The following is a 22,404-nucleotide window of genomic DNA, read 5'->3' as shown; positions in this document are numbered from 1 at the left end:
AAAAATTTACCTTTAAAAAAAGGTAAGAAGAAACGCCAAATATAGGCACGCCAGTAATGAAAAATTACCCACTGCAAACCCATATAGAATCGCACAAGAAAAATAATAATATCAAAAAAATTGCGCCATGTAAAAGTAGAAACTTGTATCAGTGAAAAATTAAAGTTGCAAACCCATATAAAGTCGTATATAGACTTCTCTTCACGCTGAAAGTTGTATGAAAAATTACCTACTGCAAACCCATGTAGAATCGTAATAATAAAAAAAAGGATAATTCAAACACAAAAAAATTAAAAATTAATAGAAAAATTAAAAATTTTTGCAAAAATTAAAAATTATTACAAATTAAAAAATTAAAAAAAACTTGGTGCTGCTAAATTAAACAATTGTTAAAGTTAATTTTGAAATTTGTTTTGAAATTTTGAAATCGATGACGAGAGAATAATGAATTTCCAATTTTTTTGTAAATAATTAATATATTTTTGTTGTGAGTAAACTTACGTGAAGATTCTGCCTTGGATTCTTCTTCCGCTTGTCGTCTTTGGGTGAGGAAAGCCAGTTTTACAGTGTTATTCGCTATGAATAATTAATAACGATTGAAAATTTAACTTTATAATATAATCACGGTTGCAATTTTCTCATCAAAAGAGAAAATAATTACCTAATAACTGTATCCTTCGATGATCGTGTTGGAAACTTTCACGCATAAGTATTATTTCAGCGACAATGTTTAACAAGACCACCGAAATGCCTCAATCTATATAAAATTCCGAGTGAAAAATTGGGGCTCAAGCATGCTAATTTCGTAGAAATAATGTAATTATTAAACGACCTTTTTCCGTCAGCTACGATAAATACGAAATAGCATTTATGATCAGCACTAAACTCGAGGCTAAAATTACGCATTCAAATATTAAATTTTTGAGAGCTGTCATTTTTTCTCCTCACTCACACGTTTACACATAACTTACAGAGCATTAATACAACGCACTAATATGATATGTCGTAACGCGCACATTTACGAAACGTGTAATTTAGTTCGGACAATGTCAAACTCAAAATGTTTATTTTCTATTACACAATGCGAAATTTATCGCGTTGACTCTGATTGTTGGTGAATTTTAGCAACAAGCTACCGGAATAAGTGCTTAAATATACAATAGCACTGTTTTTGCATTACGATAATACTTTTTCTAAATATTTTGCAACTTGAGAAATAATACATAATTGTTTTTTGTTTCATCATAATCACATATTTGACGGCGTTTCTTACATTGTTTATTTTTATCAAATATATGATTAGGAATATTTAATATGTCTTTTTGTAATTTTCTAACCTTATAATTGTAGGGAGGGCACGTTAAAGATAGCGAGCTGATATTAAATCGCAGTTTATTCATAAAGATTACAACTTAATTATACGGCTTAATCGTATACGCGGATTTTGCATCGGTGGCCGGCCGTCGGCTTAGTCAAACCGTTCTGTTCGAGGGCAGGCGTGGAACTGCCTCTTTATCATTAACTAACTCTACACCCGAAATCGTCGGTGCATAAACAAACGCAGGCCGGGTCGACGGGACGCAGCGTCTTGAGTGTCGCGAACCTCTTGAAGAGGCAACGCGCCGCACTTAAAGTATCGCCGAGTTATATACTGTCCGCACGCGTGGTTTCAAGTGGCCCTATGCCCATCGATTCTCTACGTGCGTGGGAATGGCCCTATGCCTGTCGGTCTCAAAACCCTTACAATTCGGCCAGCCTGACCATTAATCGTCCCGATTAATCGTGCGCGTAAAAACAAAAGAAAAATTTTACTGCTAGGCAAAATCTGCAGCTAAACTTAAACTTAAATTTAATGTAAACTTACTTGATATAAGCTTATTACAACTTAATCTAACTTAATCTAACATAAACATTATTATTGTTGTATTCAAATCTACATTAAGCCGGTGTCCATGGTCGCATATTTGATGCTTCCCATGTTCCGCGATAAGGCGTTTGCGATAGCTGAAACCCTTCAACATCTTTTATTACATATCGGTCATTTCTAAATACGCGATCAACCTGATATGGGCCTTTAAACTTTGGTATCAGTTTTTGAGAGACGCCCAGTGAATTATCGAAATTCTTTATCATCACTTTATCGCCTACTTGATATTTTTTCGCGGTTTTATGTTTACGATCGTAAGCTTGCTTATTCGCGTCTTGACTCTTTTGGATTTGCTTGGTCGCTTTGTCACGCACGCATGATAAATTTCGGGATATCTCGATTTGCCCGTTAACTTCTAGAGTATCTCGTAGCTCGTCAATTACTCTACCACGTTGCCGCATTCCAAAAAGTAACACGCTCGGGCATTCGTTCGTGGGTTTCGATACGGTATTATTACATGCAAATTCTACATCCTTAAGAGTATTATACCACGATGTCTTTTTCTCGTCTGTTAATTTCGCTATCATCGGTAATATTGTACGATTGAATCTCTTGATCTGACCATTCGCTTGAGGTGAAGCGGTGGCGATTTTCACATGCTGTATATTCTTATCGTCTAAAAATTGTTCAAATTCACGCGACGTAAAGCAACTGCCTCGATCCGAAATAATGCGTAATGGACGACTATAATACTCGAAATATGATTGAAGGCATTTTATAACTTCTGCCGCATTGGTGCTTTTAGTAGCGTATAACTTAACATATTTCGTAAAGGCATCGACAATTAAAAAAATATATCGATTTTTGCTAGAGCTCGACCTTGATACGGGAGTTAAATGGTCGACGTGTATTGTAGCGAATGGTACACTACTTTTCGGTATGTTGTGTAGTGACCCTTCGGTCTTTCCGGAATTCGGCTTAAGATGCTTTTCAACCTTCGATTTCATCTCTGGGAACCAATAACTACTTAAAATATTTCGAATCGTTTTCTCGACGCCAACGTGACTCATTTCATTGTGATACTTATGAATAACGCTCGTTTCTAACATGGCGGGAACGTAAAACAAAATCTGCTCTTGATTTTTCTTGTACACTAATCCGTTTCTCATTTCGAATAATTTGCTTTCCGAAAGTTCTAACTCTTTACGAATCTTTAGAATTGCAGGGTCGTCGTTGTGACATAACGCGAGATTTTTATCGAAAGAGTTATCTTCGATCACAAAGACTTGCCGACTTAATGCATCTACGTGCAGCATTCGAGAACCTGATCTATGCTCGATAATGTAATCATAATTTTGCATTTCTAATACCCATCGTGCGATGCGGGGATTTGTCTCTTTTTTATTTAATGTCAGACTTAATGCTTGACAATCGGTAATAATTTTGAACTTTAATCCGAGTAAATATGTTCGGAATCGGCGAAGTGCATAAATTATCGCTATCGTCTCTAGTTCGAAACTATGATATTTCGATTCTGCCTCGGTCGTTCTCTTCGAAAAATAAAATACAGGGTGCAGTTTCCGATCTGCCTTTCTTTGCAATAGAATCGCCCCGAATCCAGCTGAACTTGCGTCGCAGTGGAGCTCCGTCTCGTCTCGCGGGGAATACAAGCTTAATATGGGTGCATCAATTAATCGAGCTTTAAGCGCTTCAAATGCTTGTCTTTCTGTCTCTTCGAAACAAAAATCCGCATTTTTCTTTGTCAGGTCGTACAGCGGTTTCGCTATAATTGAGAAGTTTTCGACAAACTTCCTAAAATAAGAACATAAACCCAGAAAGCTTTGAACATCTCGAACATTTCATGGATCCGGAAATTTTTTTATCGCTTTGATACCCTGCTCCGTGGGTCGTATACCTTCGTTAGTTATTGTATACCCTAAATAATCTAACTTTGTTTGAAGGAATCGGCATTTATCTAAGCGTAACTCTAAACGGTTCGCGACGAGCAGTTTGAAAACCTTTTCAAGTACCTGAAAGTGGTGCTCTATCGTCTCCGTCGCGATGAGAAAATCGTCTAAGTATACCGATATTTCTCCTGCGTCAATTTGATCCTTAAATATTTGTGTGACATGACGTTGAAACTTAAGAAGAGCGCCCTTTAGCCCGAATGGCATTCTTACATACTAGTACTGCCCTAACGACGTGACAAACGAAGTATATTTTTATCGAGTCCTCGTGCATTTTAATGTGAAAAAACCCGTCTTTGAGATCCAACCTCGTAAAATATTTTTTCCCTTCTAATAAATCTAGTTGGTCTTCAATTAGCGGAAGCGGAAAATTATCGCGGGTCGTTATTTTATTAAGAGTTCGAAAATCTATACACATTCTCATTTCTCCGTTTTTCTTTTTCGTCAAAATAACCGGCGACGCATATTCGGATGCGCTCTCTCTAATAATGCCTTTGACAGTCAAATCGTCTAAAATACATCGCAGCTTGGCTTTCTGATCATACGAAAGTCTACGCGGTGCGCACGAAAATGGTTTATCGTTTGTAAGCGTAAGCTTCATAATGTTTTCCACTGCGGGAATCAGTGGTCTTTTCGGATAAACATAACATTTTTCAAACAATTCGCGTGCTCGCGCTTTCACCCCAATCGAAAGATCTTCGTTAATACGCACATCCTGCGGAGATACGCGAGCGTCATTATCATCTATCTGAATATTCATAATATCGACAACTTCTTCATTTTTTAACGATAGTTTCGCTAACTTCATAAAATCGCGTCCTAAAATCATAGAATTTTTCATTGTTTTATCCGGAACAACGCGCAATACAACGTTATATTTTTCGCAATTGAATATGAGCGTCGCTTTTACACGACCCAGCACTTTCAATCCGCTGCCGTTAAGGCTTCTGGGTGCTCATCGCGGCCATATTGGATTGTGACGTCAGAGGCGAGAAAGCACACGCTGAAAATTCTTAGATGCCATTTTTTAATGAAAAGATATTTCGATTAAACAGCACTTGAGATGGCTTTAGCACACTCTTAAAACCCCCCGAAAACTATCCTTTTCCCTTTATAATCAATCAACATCTGTAAAATGATCGAGATATCAGACTTTGACACGCGGAATGACTGCGCATGTGCAAAGACCAGGGCTGGGCTTCATAATATTACATTTTACAGCTGTTGATTAATTATAAAGGGGAAAGGATAGTTTTCGGGGTTTTTTAAGAGTGTCTTTTAAGAGCCATCTAAAGTGCTGTTCATCGAAATATATTTTTATTTCGAAATGGCATCTAAGAAATTTTAGCGTGTGTTTTCTCGCCTCTGACGTCACGATTTCGACATGGTCAGAAAGGAGCCAGGAGCCTTAACGCCGCAAAAACGTTCATGTCCGGAATCGCTAAACATATACTTCCGGGGAATATAACATTCTTTGACAAAGCAAATAGGACTTCCCGAGTCGATTAGCGCGTTAAAATTCATTTTAAAATTACCGTCCTTTTCGTCTATCAGCAATTCTACTCGTCGACGGAAATCGTCGTCCTCTCGCTGCTCCTGCGTCACGCAATTGATGTCTTCTTTCGGGGGACATTGCTTCGCTCGATGACCGAATTTTCCGCACTTGAAACAGGATCCTCGACCCCTCTTTGGGTTCGTACAGTCTGCTGCAAAATGCCCAATCTCGTTGCAATTGTAGCACTTTTTTGGTGGATTTGCCTCCTTTGGTTTACGTTGCTCTTCGTGCTGCTGCTTGTTTCTTCCTGTCGCCGGAGGACCTTCGCGACGTTGTGCAAAAGATCGGTGAGATTCTTTCGGTGGCGGAACGCTTGCGAATGCAGTCAGCATAGCGTCCACCGACTGATAACATTGCACCCTCGCCTGCGTGCGTAGTTCCTGGCTGGGAATGCCTTCGATGACGTAACTAATGATTTCTGTGTCCGAAACTGGCACCCGGTTTGCTAGCGTCACTTTATCGTACAAATAATCTGCGAACGTTTCACTCGCGTTCCAGACTCTTGCCTCAAGTTCGCGTCGCAAAGTCAGCTGATCTGGCCGTTGCCCGTACATTCTTCTTAGCTCTCGCAGGAGGTCGTCACAGCTTAGTTCGACACAGTCAACTCTCGAATGGTACCACTTTAACGCTTTGCCGCTCAATCTGCTGCACACCAGCGCTTTCGCTCTGTGGTCGTCCAAGTCATAAGAGGAGAGTAGTTTCTTTACTTGCTTCTCCCATCGATCAAAGTCTAAATTACTGCCGCTAAATTCACCGACCAAATCTTTGAGCTCTTGCCATTTCTTCACGCCGAATCGAGCGGATGTATCTTCCGATCGTGGCGACATTCTCAACAGCTCTAATTCTCTTCTCAAAAGTTCGGCCTCGCGCGCGGCTAAGTCTCTTTCCTTCCGTAAGAGTTCGACTTCACGTGAGGTAGAGACGGTGGTTTGAGCGCTCGTCCCTGGCTGAGGTTCGTCGAGTTGCACTTCATGCGTCTCGTCATGACCAGATTCTGTTAAGCTTAATTCTTCGGGCGGGACTCCTGCCTCCATCAGCCGTTTCACTAGCTCGGCTTTTAACCCGAACGTCGACAAATTTCTACTCCTCAGTTTCTCCTTAAGTTCTACCACCGTAAGTGTGCTCATCTTGATTCCTTTCACCGACAGCATGTAAAAGATAACAAAGATCACACGTCAATCCGTTCGCACGTAGTATGTCACGGTTTTGAAAGCGTGACTTCGTAACGAGAGTTCAAAAACCTCGGGTCATAAGGCGCATAAGTTGAGTTCAATACAGTCCGCACGGTTTTTTTTCTTTCTTAAATGTGTTGCACTGTCTCATAAACATAACATTGCCTGGATCACAAACACGAACCGGACTTACGACAGGCACACAAACCGAAAGCGTAACATAAACTGCATACACGACATAAAGCATAAACATAACATGAAGCGAGCGCGCAACATAAATGGCTTCTTCTTAATTCGCCCGCGAGTTCATAAGCATAACTTTTCCTCGTAAAGATCGTCGAAAATGTCCATAAAACATAACTGGTCCCACTTAACGTAACGCCGGTTTAACACCGATGGAATCCCACTTCTGAATTTTGTAGGGAGGGCACGTCAAAGATAGTGAGCTGATATTAAATCGCAGTTTATTCATAAAGATTACAACTTAATTATACGGCTTAATCGTATACGCGGATTTTGGATCGGTGGCCGGCCGTCGGCCGTTAGCTTAGTCGAACCGTTCTGTTCGAGGGCAGGCGTGGAACTGCCTCTTTATCATTAACTAACTCTACACCCGAAATCGTCGGTGCATAAACAAACGCAGGCCGGGTCGACGGGACGCAGCGTCTTGAGTGTCGCGAACCTCTTGAAGAGGCAACGCGCCGCACTTAAAGTATCGCCGAGTTATATACTCCGCACGCGTGGTTTCAAGTGGCACTATGCCCATCGATTCTCTACGTGCGTGGGAATGGCCCTATGCCAGTCGGTCTCGAAACCCTTACATAATGGTCAGATTGCTCTTCTTATTTTCGTAAATGAATTACTTTTATCACTTCTTGTTGTATCTTCAAAACATTGTTTTTTTACAACATTTCGTAGCTGGACAAAATCACGCTTTCTATGCATTTCTTGCTGAGTTGTCTCTATACTACAACTCCCCAGACAGCCATATCTGTTTGAACAGATTTTGCCAAACGTCTGTTATATATTTTTGCTAGCAAAAAAACTGTAGATTGTATACAAAATCTGTTATATGAAATAATGATAGCAGAATGTTGGCAGAAATGTTACAAAACCTGCTGACATAATTTGGTAGCAAGTCAGCAGCATAAACCAAGTAGGATTTGTATAAAATTATCATAGCAGATTGGCGGCAGAAACCGAGCAGGATCTGTTGGGAATCTGCGCGTAGTTTGATGTCAGATTGGCGGCAGAAATCGAGCAAGGTTTGCGTGCGCACAATCTGACAAATTGACAACAGAATCTGCATTTTGCAGTTATTTAATAGTTCCTTCGCTTACCGCTATGCGATGTATTTTCTCGCAATCAAATTTCTGTTAAAAATACATATAAAGTCTGCAAAAGTCGTGGCCTATTATTAAAGGATTAAAAGTACATTTCTATCAGTTTTAAACTGATTGGAATCAATAGGATAAATTATCCATTTACTTCCTATATTGATTTATTTCCTATTCATTTAAAGCATAAAGCAAGAATTTAATTCTCATATAAATAATTATATCTTAAATTTTAAAAATTAATTTATTTTTACAATTTATTTTATTATTAAAATTTAATTAAATTGAACATTTGTTATATGAGATATAACTACGATATAACATATATGTTATACATTAAATGTCATATTTATGAAAAGAAAATTATAATTAATTGATAACATCTTATGCATCTGTTATATTTATTAAAAAATATTCAATTTTATTAATATATTTATGTTCAAATTGCAAGAAACTGCAGGTCCTGTTCGCAAATTGCTGTCAGATTGTATGTTTGAAACTAAGAGAGCGCATTATTACAAAATCAATTATCGTTACATGAAAATATTCGGCATTGCCCTGCGCACATGTTTAGATTCGACAGTCACCTTCAAGGCTGTCGTAAATAATTGTCGACAGTAAAATTGTCAACTCGAGTCATTAAACCAAACAAAACATCTAGCATCTTAACAACAATACATGCCAAAAGTCACCTCGTCGTTCACTGTATCGCGCTAAATCCTATCTAGAAACGTCTAGAAAAATCGCGCGTATAAAAGCAACGAGCGCGCAAAAAGCAGCGCCAGATTGCTTTTCGTATTCGCTATCGAAAGTCGTCGCGCCGTATTATATTCATATTCAATCGAAGGTGCTTACTTCGAACTACCGCGGGTGCATTTGCGAGTTATTAATAATACGAATTGTGTCCTTTTTTTATTATATATATTTGTACTTTCTTTTTTGTCTGAAATATATCGTGTAATGTCAAGATTGTGCAATACTTTACTTGCGGTGTCCAAACAACCTTGCCCTTCATGTAACATTGCTGGTCCTTCGAGCCGGATCTTTTTTGTTGTGTCCATTCTCCAGCGGTCCTCTTCCGCGACAGGCTCTCATAGGAGTCAGTGCATTCACGTGCTCGTGAGCGTGCATCTTGCAGTTCGGTTGCTTCGCCGTTGGTTGCACTGCCGCGTCGCCGGTCCACCATGAGCATGGATGCCGACGCTTTGTTGAGGAGTCAACAGGATCTCCATGGTCGCATTGCCCGAGCCTACGAATATTTGAAGAAGTCAGGCACTGCCAAAATCACCGTAGGAGTGATCGAATCACGCTTACAAACCTTGGAAGCGCATTGGAACAAATTCGAACAGAATTATGAGGAATTGTACAGTACTCACTGGAATTTGGTATCGAAGCGCGATTATATTAAAGCAGACTACTACGGATTGGTAGAAGAAGCATTTACGGTCCAAAGAGGCACGCTCATGGACTGTTTGAGCTCACTCAAGAGTGCAATGGCGCCGCCGGAGACACCAGATCCACCTCCTCCGCGGCGGACGCTCCCTCGCATTCAGCTTCCAACATTCTCCGGCAAGTATGAGGAGTGGCCGGCGTTTCGCGACCTTTTCCGATCGCTCGTGGTAACCGACGCAGCTGTGTCCAGCGTGGAGCAGCTATTTTACCTGAGATCCAGTGTGAAAGGGGAAGCCGAGAAGATGATCCGGAACATACCCACGACTGATGCAAATTTCGACCGGGCGTGGTTCATGTTGGTCAACCACTACGAAAACAAACGGCTTCTGGTGAGGTCCTGTCTGTCGTCCTTCCTTGCAATACCTAAAATGAAGAATGAATCAGTTGGAGACTTGAAACGTATTTTTCATGGGATGTTGAATACTGTCGGAACGCTAGGCAGCATCGACCGCCCAATCACGGATTGCACGGATCTACTCGTGCACCTCATAGTCGAAATGCTCGACTCGCGCTCGCGGCGGGACTGGAAAACTGCGATAGGCGAAACATCCGACCCCCCGTCGTACGAGACACTTAAGACATTTCTCGAGTGTCGAATGCGCACACTGGAAGCGTTGCATCCTGCAAAGGGCGAGTCGAGCGAGGCATCCGGAAGCAAGTCGAATGCTTCCACAAAATCAGCAAGGTCGCATGTAACGCAGAAGACGATCAAGAAGGGAGATCATTACATCCTGTTCTGCAGTGACTTTCAAAGGAAAAAGCCGACGGAGAAGAAGACGTTCGTGGAATCCAATCATCTGTGCCCCAACTGCCTAGGTAAACATCAGCTCGCAGATTGCCAATCGAAGAAGTCCTGTGCCGCATGCAACGCGCGGCACCACTCGTCGACGCATGACGCGTACGCGCCTGAAACCAAATCGTCCACTACCGTCTCGTCTCTCCACGTGCAAAGCCACAACACGAAGGAAGCTACAATGCTCCTAGCAACCGCACGCGTCAATGTCTTGGACCGTCAAGGAACCATGCATCAGGTGCGCGCGATGGTCGATTCCGGTTCTGAGGTATCACTGGTTACCGAAGCCCTTGCACAGCGTTTCCGCCTTCAACGCTCGTCTGCACACGTTTCCATCCTAGGCATCGGAGGGCGACGCATAACCTTGAAATCGGGGGTTTCAGCCCAATCTTCGGCGGAGCACACGGGGACTCCGAATATACAAGCAGCAAAACATGGAAAACGAGTAGCGGAAGGTACCGGCAAAATTAGTAATAATGGGCTGTAATTGATTATTCCGCGATCCAAATAGATTCCAGAGCGCGAACGAGGCGGAAAATAATAAATCTAGCGGAAAGTGTAGATACGCCACACTTCTTATATATTGAGAAGCTATACCCTAGTGCACTTTCAGAGAAACCACAAGTATTTCTTTTAGTTCTGGCTCAAGGAGCAATATTTAATTTTGTTTTTACATATGTAATGACTGTAGGAATCGCGATTCACGATATTATTATATTTAAGGGGACTTTATCCCAAACGATATTCAGTTCTCTAGTAGTAGTGGGTGCAAAACCGATAGTTTCCCAGCACCGAGTAAAATATAACTTTATTTTAGCTAACCGTGCAAACGCAGGACTCACGTTTCGCGAAAAAGATATTATTTACAAGAGTTTACTCTTGACGAGTACATGTTATTTAATTATAACGCGCTCAACAATTATCATTCCGCACAGCGGGCGATATTTTAGTTTATGCCATAACGACCGGGAAGACGTAGGACACGCGACCGGCGTATTTTATTATCTTAAGTTATTCGCGATAATATTAGTTTATTCTGTAACGTCCGGGAAGACGTAGGACACGCAACCGGCGTATTTTGTTATTTTATGTTATTTGCGATAATTTTAGTTATACTGTGACGTCCGGGATGACGTAGGACACGCAACAGGCGTATTTCTTTATTTTATGTTAGCATTTAATTATATTTGCAATATTAATTTAAGAATAAATAATTTATGTTATCTGTATTATTTTAGTTACTCGCGAAAGCATATAATTAATATTTCGCGGAATCTCTTTGTCATGGACCGTTGCGTCAGCGAACAAAGAGCGGCGGTGGGCGGAGCTTCGATCAGCAGAATCTGCTGACAAAACACAAGCTCAATGCGGACGCAGTTGATGTCAATCTGCCGCAATACTCTGATTGAATTTGCTGCCAATCTGCCGACATACTGCTAATATTTTGCTTACTGGGTCTTAACTTTTTGCATAGATTGCGAAACAAGTAATTGATATATTCAATATTTGCACGGTCACCATTTGTTCGCGGTATGGTCTCTATTATCATCGATGGTCTGATATACGCTGCTATTACCATTAATAGCAGTTCTATAAATCATTCCATGCATTTCCAGGTTACTTTTAAAGCCTTTTATAATAGTATCGCTCTCCATGTTGTGGAGCTTGTGTTACGATCGAAATTTTTGTAGCATTTATGGTTTCTTGATTCGATTTAGTTTTGTTTCACTACACTACATTACATATCGTGCAAAATTTATTGCGGACACCGACGAAGGAATTTTTTTTGTGCAGTAACCAATTGTAACATCAACACCGGAAAGAGAATCGTAGGCGTTGATGTCTTCATCCAATTATTGTCCGCTATAACAGTTATATACCGAATATAGTTTATTGTTTCTTTTCTTTCGAGATCGAGTTGCTTTTCAACTTTGCTAGTCATTTTTATATTTTCCACGGTTGTTTTCTTAAAACCATTGATTAAATTTTTTCGATATTTAATATAAGTTTTATCGGACATGCATGGAATATTCATGGCTGCACATAGCTCTCTTCCAGAAGGATAAAACCAATTCCAACTGTAAAATCCTGTGTCCACGATCCGAGAATTCGGTCCGAGTTCTCGGACCGAGAAAAAGTTACTAAAACTCGGATCGTGGACACACCGAACTTGGATGCAAAACTCGAATAGAAAGCTCGGATGAAAAAATGCGTCGCGTCCCATTTTTCCATACTAGTTGCTAGGTTTATATCAATTTAATTTCTTGTTGTCAACATTATTATTACATTTATAAATAGCTAATAAATGTTGGTGAACGTGACATTGGATAATAGAAATATAATTTTTATAACTTTTAATAATTTTTTCTTTATTTTTTTACATATTCGACTATAAGCCATCTAGAGTCGTCAAAGTACAACTATTTCTATTCGAGAATTTGAATCGAGAACTCGGACCGAATTTCTAGTATCGTGGACACAGGCCTTAATAGTTCCTGTTACAGCAGCCTTATTAATATTTAATGTTTTCGGCTCTGTAGGTTTAGGAGTGGAATTACGTGCACAATTGAATTCGATCAGTCGACTTCTAATGCGTTTCTGCTCTACAGGTTTTTTGTCAAAAATCCAATGATAAATAAGCATGAACTAAGAAAACTGTAGAGCAGAAACGCATTAGAAGTCGACTGATCGAATTCGATTGTGCACGTAATTCCACTCCTGATCAGATGTTGGCTTCATAATTACACATTTGGAATTTGAAGAATTGAGTCATTAACTCACGCTGACGAGATTTTATGAGTTTCCAATCTTTAAATTGCACTCTATTCCTCGCGCATAATTATTAAATATTCTGTAGATTTTATTTTATAAAAGAAATATTGACAATGCGATCTTGTTTTGCTTGGACAGGCTTTCAGGCATGATTTCCTGGATACAATTTATATTCAAACGGCTATTATAGATAAGGTAAACACGTAATCGTAATAAAGGAAGAAAACTTTGCTATAGTAATGCAATATAATGATGCTATGATAATAACATAATTGTGTGATAGAGCGCCTTTAAAGTAATACAAGCAAATGAGAAATAATATTTTCTCACTATATTAAAGTTACAAATCTATATAGTCTATATAAATCTATATACATTATTGATTAATGATTCAATAAATAATAAAAAAAAATTATCGATGGTTATTAATTACAACAAATAAGAAATAAAAAATATTTTCTCACTATTAAGGGGGACACCAGGGTAACCACTCAAAAAGTAAAGGTGTTTTTAGAAATTTTTTTCAAAGAAACTGTACAACGAATCTTTCTGTGACTTTCTGAATATTTTATTAAATGTATTAAAAAAATAGAAATAATCTTTTCTAATTAATTTAGAGCCCATATATTCACTGTCCAGAGCTCGAAAGTCAGCGTTCCAAAAAAAATTGGTGGTCGCGTTGACAACATTTCAGCCATACAGTTCATCTGAAATAAAAATCCAAAATATTTATGAACTATATACCAACGACTATTACCTGACGTAGAAAAAAAATAAAATTATGAAAAAATGACAAAATGGCAAACCTTTGAAAAAAATAGACGAAAAAATAAAGCCCTTTCATTGATAAAAAAATTAAAAGGGAGTAATAAAAAAAATCCTACATCGGGTAAAAGAGATGGATTTTGTGAACAAATTTATATTATTGCGACCTTAATTATAGTAATCGGATGCAGAATTTTTTAGATCTATTGTGAATGCGGTTAAAAAAGTCCTTTTTGAGAAAAATGCGTTTAAAGTTTCAGTAGTCACACATTCATTCAAAAATAAAAAATTAATTAACTTATTTCTAATCAGCTATTCCTGAACCATATAGCAGCTTTTCAGCATTCGAGTTTTCGTAGGCATTGTTGTTTTTACTTCTTTTAGCTTGCAAACGCTCTTCGTGCGTGTTTTCTCACGCGTGACGCTCGGCCATAATGGTACGTTTCGTGTCCATTATACAATATTGATACAAAGGACATGCTCCGATATTATTGCCCATACTGAAAATCTATAGTTTACGTTACGTATATTATATATTTTCAGTACTGGCAGTAATATCGGAACATGGGGAAAGTTTCACCTATCCTCACGCCTAATATCTCCAGAAGATTCATCAGACTTGTATCTTGTATGTCCATCATTAAATAATATTGTGGCAATGTTAGCAGCAGTTTTTATTGTAAAAGAGCCGTTAAACGATGTCTTCGGCGCAAACTTCCAAATGATAATAGCGTTGAAACTCTCGTTATTATTTTGATTAAAAATACTGCTTGTATTCAGACAATATCCCTTTTGCTTTTGCTTGCTGTCACGAGCATCAAGAGTCTTCGCACAATTTTGATGCTGAAGAATTTTTTCGGTAGAAATTTTATGAAAGAAAAATTAGTAAACAAACTCTAATAACGTTAAAATATAAAAATAAAAACCGGCTATAGAGAGCGGATACGGGTCAAAGCGCGAACAATAAACATTTGTCTTAAACACAAGAAAGATTTTATTAATTCAAAAACCAAACGTTTCGACCCCTCTTCGGGTCATTCTCAGTGACTACATGAAACAGATACATACAATAATTAGCAAGTGCCAATCGTGCGACCGAAATATGCGGTATCCCACGAAACACGAAACACCATTCTCTCTACGAGGCGCCTCTGATCGGTTACAGCCGTATAGAGAATGGATGTGTGTCGTATGTGCACCACAAATCACTATGAAAACAAGTGTTAAAAAACTAAAGCTGAGACAAAAGAGTGAACTTAATTCTCGAGAGGTACTCATCGAGAGAGCGCAAAGGCATACGAGAGAGCACGCGACCGATCCGCACTTGTCAAAATATCCATCGCGAGTAATTCAAAATATAACTTTGACATTATATAACAAGTTAGATGTTTGTCATTAAATAAACATTGGGGGGGGGGAACCTTGTGACCGAACATTGTTATATTTTTGGTAAACTTTTGATAATAGGGACATAAATATGGTCTAGACATTCCGTTTCACTATTGTGTATATATATATATATATATATATATATATATATACAATAGTGAAACGGAATATATATATATATATATTGTATATATATATATATATAAATTAATATATATAAATTAATACTGTTTTTTTGTCGTTTAATATAAAACATTTCTGACAATAGTCTTTTCTATAAATTGAGTTCCTCATCCAATATCTCAACAATATCCTGGTTAACAAAATCTTGATTAAGCAATCTGTGATCAGTAATCACTCATTGCTGTATCGTATGTGTATTTGTGTTTATGATTTCGGTGCTCACTTAATTTGGTTTTTAAAAATCTTTTAAAATCTTTAGTTTGTTCAACAGAGGATGCGTCACAATCGGTACACGATATTTTGTACACGACATTTTTATGGAAGTATCTATGTAACGTGTCTTTGTATATTTTGATGAACCGATTTAATTTATTAAATCCCGTATACCTATGTCAATTTTGTATTTGTTCCCTTAAGTAAACGACCAAATCGTTCTGAGAGTGTTGAGACATCTATATGGAATGTTAAAAAAAGAAGTTTATGAAAAAACGTTGCCCAAATAGCCTTTTTCATATCTTGTATAGAGTTACTATTGCGACGTATTGCAAGGCCATAATATGTAGTCAATTTTTCAATTTGTTTACCAGTTGATTTACCTTTTCCGCCGAGGCCCTTTTTTCTTTCTTTGCAGCTACGCAATCCAGAACCCATATGTTTTTGTATGTGATTTACACATTCTTTTTTTGTTAACATTATGCGAAATAAACTACAATTTTGTTATAAGTTGTTGAATCACCATCGCCTATGTAATTTACATATTTCGCTTTGTGTAAGTTTTCAGCTCTCTTAAACATTTCGACGATGGCATCAGATTCCATTTCACCTGCGGTGCCGCTATGATTTGAGTCGCATTTATCAGCGTGATCCTCCTTCCAAATTTCATATTCTTCTGTAACAACTTTTTTTTCCACAGTGTACATGTCTTGCAGTATGCTAATTTAACATAAATATCGAGGATTTTTTTGGAGTAGTAGCCGATAATACTTACTACACCATGTAAAGAGCTAAAAACACTTTACGTCAAGAGCCATCGTCGGAAACGGAATATTTGATTATTTTTTCCACATTTTTTGGTAATTATTTTTTTTTCTTCGCCAGCTTTTATTAATAATATATTTTTAATACATTCTGTAGCTTGGCAAATTTGCTTTATTATAATCGCAAATAATTCGCAAAATAATTAAAAAATCGGGCGCAACAAGCCCATGCATGCAGAAAATTTTTTCTGCTTCAGCTAATGATATTCCCAATAATTCCATTGTAAATATAAATCGACGAATTTCATATGCATTTTTGATTGCTGGGCACGAGGAAATTTTTTTTAGCTCGCACGAGTTGCATTTTAGCACAATTTTAAATCCAACTTCTCATCGATTAGTTTCATAAAATTTCACTTTACACTTGACGAATTGACTTATTGCTACGAAAACTGTTTAGAAATTAAAAATTCTATAGCTAATTGTTTGGTCTAATTTTATATAATTGCCGATGCTGTTCTGCTTTTATGAAAAGAAATGCTAATATTTAGATTTAGATTTTCTTTCTCTATTTGATACCGATTAACCAGATTTGGCCTGCATTGTTTCCTATCAACCCTCTTTTCCGACTACATGTCTTTTATTTCTTTGATTCATAATAATACAACACAAAAAAAACAGAAATAAAAAAACTCGAATAATTAACATGAGGCGAAACGTAAATATATTTCGCGCGTCTCTTTGTATACGATCTCAATATAATACAAACAGGTTTACCAATCGAAATATATATTAAAAATGAATTAAAAGAAAGTGTCAGAAAGGTTACATTAAGTTTTCGTTGCTATGGATAATTCCACTGTTTAGCGCAGTCAACTTCACGTCAAGTGCTATAGACACAACTTTATGGGAAAGGATAAGCTTAGCCAATTTTACAGATTTTTTTCTGAAACTTTTAAAAGAATATTTTTGAAATGTGTATCTTTCGAAATAATAAGTAATAACTAAAAATTTGAATTTTTGAAAATTTTGCATTGATATATCCCCTTAAAATTACAAATCTATATAAATTATTGATGATTAATGATTCAATAAATAATAAAAGGAAATTATCGGATAGTTTAGTAAAAGATGACAGAAGAGAAAAAAGATATAAGTACTAATAAAGTAAGAGTAAGGAGAGTTATCTCGATAGTGTAGAAAGAAAAAAGTTGATCACGGAAAATGTTCCCTATATAGCCAGGTTACCAAATGGAATAACTTGGACCATTTCGTTGCCATTTTAAATATTCATATATGCATGTTAGTTATGTTAAGTAATTAGAATTAGTAAGTGTGTAATGTTTGATTGATATATTGCAATTTTAATAATATATTTTGAAAAGAGTATACATTTAATTACAATTTTATTTGTAATCGCAATAATATTTGGTTTTGAAGAAAATTATAAAATTTGCTTTAATATAAACTTTAACTAAATTTTTAGCTTTTATAACCTAACTTTATTTATGTGTTATATGTTAATGTTAATCCTTTTGTGCTTTCTAAAATATTCAGTTTTGAGATAAAGAGCACAGATAATAAAAAAAACTTTACTTTTCGAAGAATTAATTAATGAAAAAAATTTCACTTTTTGTTACAAAAGTTTTATACTTTATTTGTTATACTTGGATAAGTCTTAATTTATTATAAAACTTGGCTTGAAAATTAAAGAACGATGTGATCATATAAATAGTCCAAAACTGACTGACTTTTAAAAAAGATGTTTAAAGATGATAATGTCGAATTCGTTAGAATAGACAATCAACGATAAACGCTTCGATTAGCTGAGCCGAGCGCTGGTCGAAGGTGCGAGGTACACGTGATGAGACAAGCGAATATGTTAATAAAAGCATAAAAAAACACTCAACACTAGCGATCGATGTACCGCGACGTTGCACTGAATTGATGAGAACTTTATTTATAGATTGTTTTATAGATCGAAACAAATAAAGCACATCAAAATGACAGCGATTTCACTCAGCAATTATGCAAATAATTAAAATATATTGATCACCGCCATTTTAGGGACGTAATTAAGGGAATCCCTCAACTGTTTGTATTATCTACAAAATTACTATTTTCGTATTTCTAATCGCATTAATTTGACATAATTAAAAATGCTCCTCCATGATTGCAATATATACATTAATGATCTCAGGAAACTCCGGTTTCATATGGAAAATGAGAAATAATTACAAAATTACAGTTTTCCTTATCTATTTTTATCTTAATATGACGTCTCAAATTGCAGATGAGCTGTCAACTCATCATAATATTATATAAAAGCTGCTTCATATAAAAAGTGTACACTTTGTATGAACGTAGAAACAAGTTTCCTGAGATTGAAGTACACGAGAAAACACTGTTATTTTCTAAATCTAGATTAAAAATCTAATATAACAATATAGTTTGTATTACGATTCATGCGTATGTGAGCGTGTGTTGTAGGTATAGTAGAGCAAAAAACAGCAGTACATATTTGCGTTCAAACCTATAATAGTATTGGATGTAGCAAAAAGTGACTTAATGTGTGCAATATATACATACATTTCTAATACATATTTGATCTGCGATGATTGATAATATAAAATTTAAAATGTCAGTAATTACTCTACGAGTCAGTCGTAATTATCGATATTTTTAATTTTAAAATGAGGATGCTACTATTTCGGCGGAGTTCGCCGTTCGCTGAGGGATCCCCTTAACGTCGCTGAAAACTAATTAAATTTATAGAACGCGAAATAATGATATAAATGATAAGACAACCAGCGAAATGAATGAATGAATGAATGAATGACAATGATAATTTTATATATGTTTTTGTGAATTGCATCGAATGAAATCGTTCGTTGAGTATTAGCGCAAAAAATCTAATGTAAGTGGACAGAGTGGGTTATTGCCATTTATTTCTGATCTGCTGGCGTTATAAGTAATTCGATGGACCATTGGATGGATTCCAGAAGTAATCGAGCATGTAACGGAGAAGTTGCCAGCGTGACAATGTTGAAACGTCGGTTAGCGAAAGTTCTGGAATAACAATCAAAGACTTGTTGACGAAGAAATGAGCGGGTGTAAGTGCGTTGACATCGGCAGAATCGTCGGAAAGAGCGCAGAGCGGACAAGAATTTAAGATCGCTTTCACTTGTGTGAGGAGTGTGCTGAACTTCTCATAAGTAATCACGATGTCGTCAAGAATGCATCAAAGATGAAATTTCGTTGATTTCACCACTATTCATTTATCTTTGAAGTGTGAGGTGAAGGAAGGATTAAATTTCTTTTAGAAGTTTATTTGCACATAATGCAATTACACGCTATCACTCATATCGATCGATGCCTAGAGTCATTAGCAGGATTAACCAATCAGAAAGTCGTATGTTTAATTGACCAATAAACAATGTGTCCAATTGAATGCTACTTTCGGTCTTCAGAGTGTATCAGAATCTGTCAATACATCTTTTCGATGTCAATTGCGAAGACAAATGCGTTCGCCAACGTAAAAATGACGGTGTTCTTGCTGTAGTTTGGGCCTAGCATAAAGATAGTCATTGGAAATAATCTACTGGTTGCACGCGATGAGCCATTGAACATGCAGACTTGCAGCTTAGTTGTGACGCTAGATTCTCGGAGGACTGTGACGTGATGTGGAAGAAAGACTGAGACCTCGCCATGTCTGTGAAAAGCAGCTACTGACATCATGTGATCCAAAGCAGCGTATTCTGTCATGAATTCAGTGTAAAGTCGACCGAAGGACTTATCGCGGTAAATTTGTTGGCGAACTCGCTCAAGTAGGCGACCAGCTGAAGAACGGGAGTCCTCCTGACGCTTGTGAGCCGACCAAAATAATAAACGAACGATGTATCGTCCGGTCTTGTCGCGAGAATGCATGGCTAGAAAATGATCTTGTTTTTCTGGATTGAGTAACTGACGAATCACTCAACTTCTTCCTAAAGCTAAAACCACTCAAGCTCTTCGTTGAGATTTACGTCTTTTGAAACGGAAGATGAGCACAGTTTGCTGAAACTTTGAAGTGTTAGTGTGAATGGGTCCAGAAACTATCCAGAGTGACATTTGTTGTCGACATTGAGCGATGGACACCTTTGACGGTCTTCGCTTGATGGATTCGACTAACAGAAATCCGTAACCGTCCGCTTCTGTCGATTGAATTGGGAATCGTGAAATTCGGATCGGCTAACGGCAGGCAAGATAAGTCCAGTATATAATTGCTATTGGATGGAATACGGCCAGTGATCTTAGGAGGACGAATGCAGAAACAATAAATTCGATCGATACGTGGGCGTAGTTGCAGAGAAACGACGCCTCGAGTAGAGCTGACGTTGTGAGCACTGACGCTGATGATCGACATTGAAGATACGTTGAGGATGGAGTAAATAACTTCTGACCTGAGTCTTTTAATCCTTGATTTAACAGCGCACGAACGTTGTCACCGTACTCTTGATAATCGTCGCCACACAAGCCGTTGCGAGTAAAACCTGCGGACATTTAAATTAAGCAGCTGTGAGATGAGAGATAGTCCTGATAAACGCTCCCGATCCGCGCACTGGATATCGAAGCAGTCGAGACAGTCTCTAGACTTATGGTCGTAGCAATGGAGGTGGAAGCTTTTCGATGGAGCAATGTGTGATGCTGACCTTTGCATTTTTAACATTCTTTCATAGTACGACATGCGCTGAGTCGATGTGATCAAAACATGTGATGAAGACAATTGAAGCAGAGGTCCTGAGTAGCGAAATCATGTCGCTAATTGAGTGATTTTGACGCAAATTCCGAACATAATGCGATGTAATTAACAATACTATAGAAGAAACATTCAGAATTACTTACGACAACAGCGTGAACGCGAGAGCATTTCCGTGAGAGCATCAATGAGTTTCTCGTGATGATCTTAAAACTGTTCCTAATTGTTATCGAGAGATGAATTCGAAATTCAGAATAAAGCGGTTAAGCTTATCATTCCAAAGCTTTTTTGTATTTTCAACGGTTCGAGTGATGCGACCGAAAATGTTTCTCAAACAGTCGACCCGAATGTTAACATCGTGCGACGAAGATTTGATAAAGATCACGAACAGTCTTTGTCTCACACTAATTTTCAACTGTCACTGATAATTGCAATAATTACAGATGCAAGTTAGCGATTTGCACAATCACGCAATACTTCGAGATCGAACGCCGCGGGCGGATAAATGAGATGCTTTGTGAACATGAAGAATAACCGCTAAAAGAGCACAGAAGAACTTGAAATTGCGAAAAACATTCTAGATACAGCTTTAAGGACTAATATGTTTTTGCGTTGCGTTTCTGAAATAATTCAGTTTTAAGATAAAGAGCACAGATTAAAAAAAGAGAACACCACTTTTCGAAGCGTTAGAAGTTTGTAACGGTCGCTTTCGCGAGCGCAAGATAGCTCAGCATCAGAGTTCATGAAAGGATAAGATATGAAACACCGGTGTGAATGTGTGTAAATCAAAGTATTTATTTAAAATTGTAATGTATGTACAGATGTAAACTGCACAGTACTTGTATATGTGTAAGCGTAGGTACGTATGTATGTCGGTGTATGTGCACGCATGTATAAATATGTGCGAATGCGTGCGTGTGTATGCGTGGACACATATATAAATGCGTGCGGATGTACGCAGACGCGTGTATAAATGTATGGATACGTATTCTTAAGCGTGTGTACAAGTATGCCAGTGGACGAAAAAGCTCATCGGAGACACAGTATATACAATAGCGCAACTCTGGCAATTTCTGCGTGAACGAAAATAAACTGCACATGCGCGAACGAGGTATGTAACCAATCACGGTAGTGCTTTCTGTCTCACTCACTCTTCTTTATTATAATTTTCTCTCTCTTTTCATCTTATTGTATACACACTATTTTGGGTAAAGCAACTGACATATACTGTACATACACATACTGTACTTAAAACATATACTGTACTTATTCATTTATTTTGTTTTATATATATAGTGTATATAATAAGAAAAAGAGAAAATTTTAGCCATAAACATATAAAAAAGAATCTCTTTTCACCACTCAAAATAACACGATAATTAGTTCTACAATAGTGACGGCTTAAGCTCGGTAACTCAGTTTCCTAATTGACAGAGG

The 22,404-nt window shown here is 37.5% G+C and overlaps 1 protein-coding gene across 1 annotated transcript; it reads left to right on the top strand.

Annotated features, from left to right (window-relative positions):
• The first annotated feature begins 9,082 nt into the window (after positions 1-9,082).
• On the top strand, positions 9,083-11,899 carry LOC145938366 (uncharacterized). Its single transcript, XM_083041898.1, has 2 exons — positions 9,083-10,598; positions 11,382-11,899. Exons 1-2 carry the CDS (start codon positions 9,083-9,085, stop codon positions 11,399-11,401), a joined length of 1,536 nt encoding a protein of 511 aa, XP_082898024.1. The 3' UTR covers positions 11,402-11,899.
• The last annotated feature ends 10,505 nt before the right edge of the window (positions 11,900-22,404 follow it).

The sequence above is a fragment of the Prenolepis imparis genome, unplaced genomic scaffold (assembly GCF_030444845.1).
Source record: "Prenolepis imparis isolate NDT839.2.m4 unplaced genomic scaffold, iyPreImpa1.0 SCAF_1, whole genome shotgun sequence".
NCBI lineage: Eukaryota > Metazoa > Arthropoda > Insecta > Hymenoptera > Formicidae > Prenolepis > Prenolepis imparis.
Note: the sequence above shows the minus strand (reverse complement) of the source record. Positions and strands in the feature narration are given on the sequence as shown.

What these genes read in the sequence shown, in the direction of transcription:
- LOC145938366 (XM_083041898.1), top strand. Translation starts at nt 9,083, where the DNA reads ATGAGCATGGATGCCGACGCTTTGTTGAGGAGTCAACAGGATCTCCAT. An exon ending in TGGAAAACGAGTAGCGGAAG is followed by an intron (nt 10,599 to 11,381) that starts GTACCGGCAAAA and finishes GTATTATTTTAG; the next exon opens with TTACTCGCGAAAGCATATAA.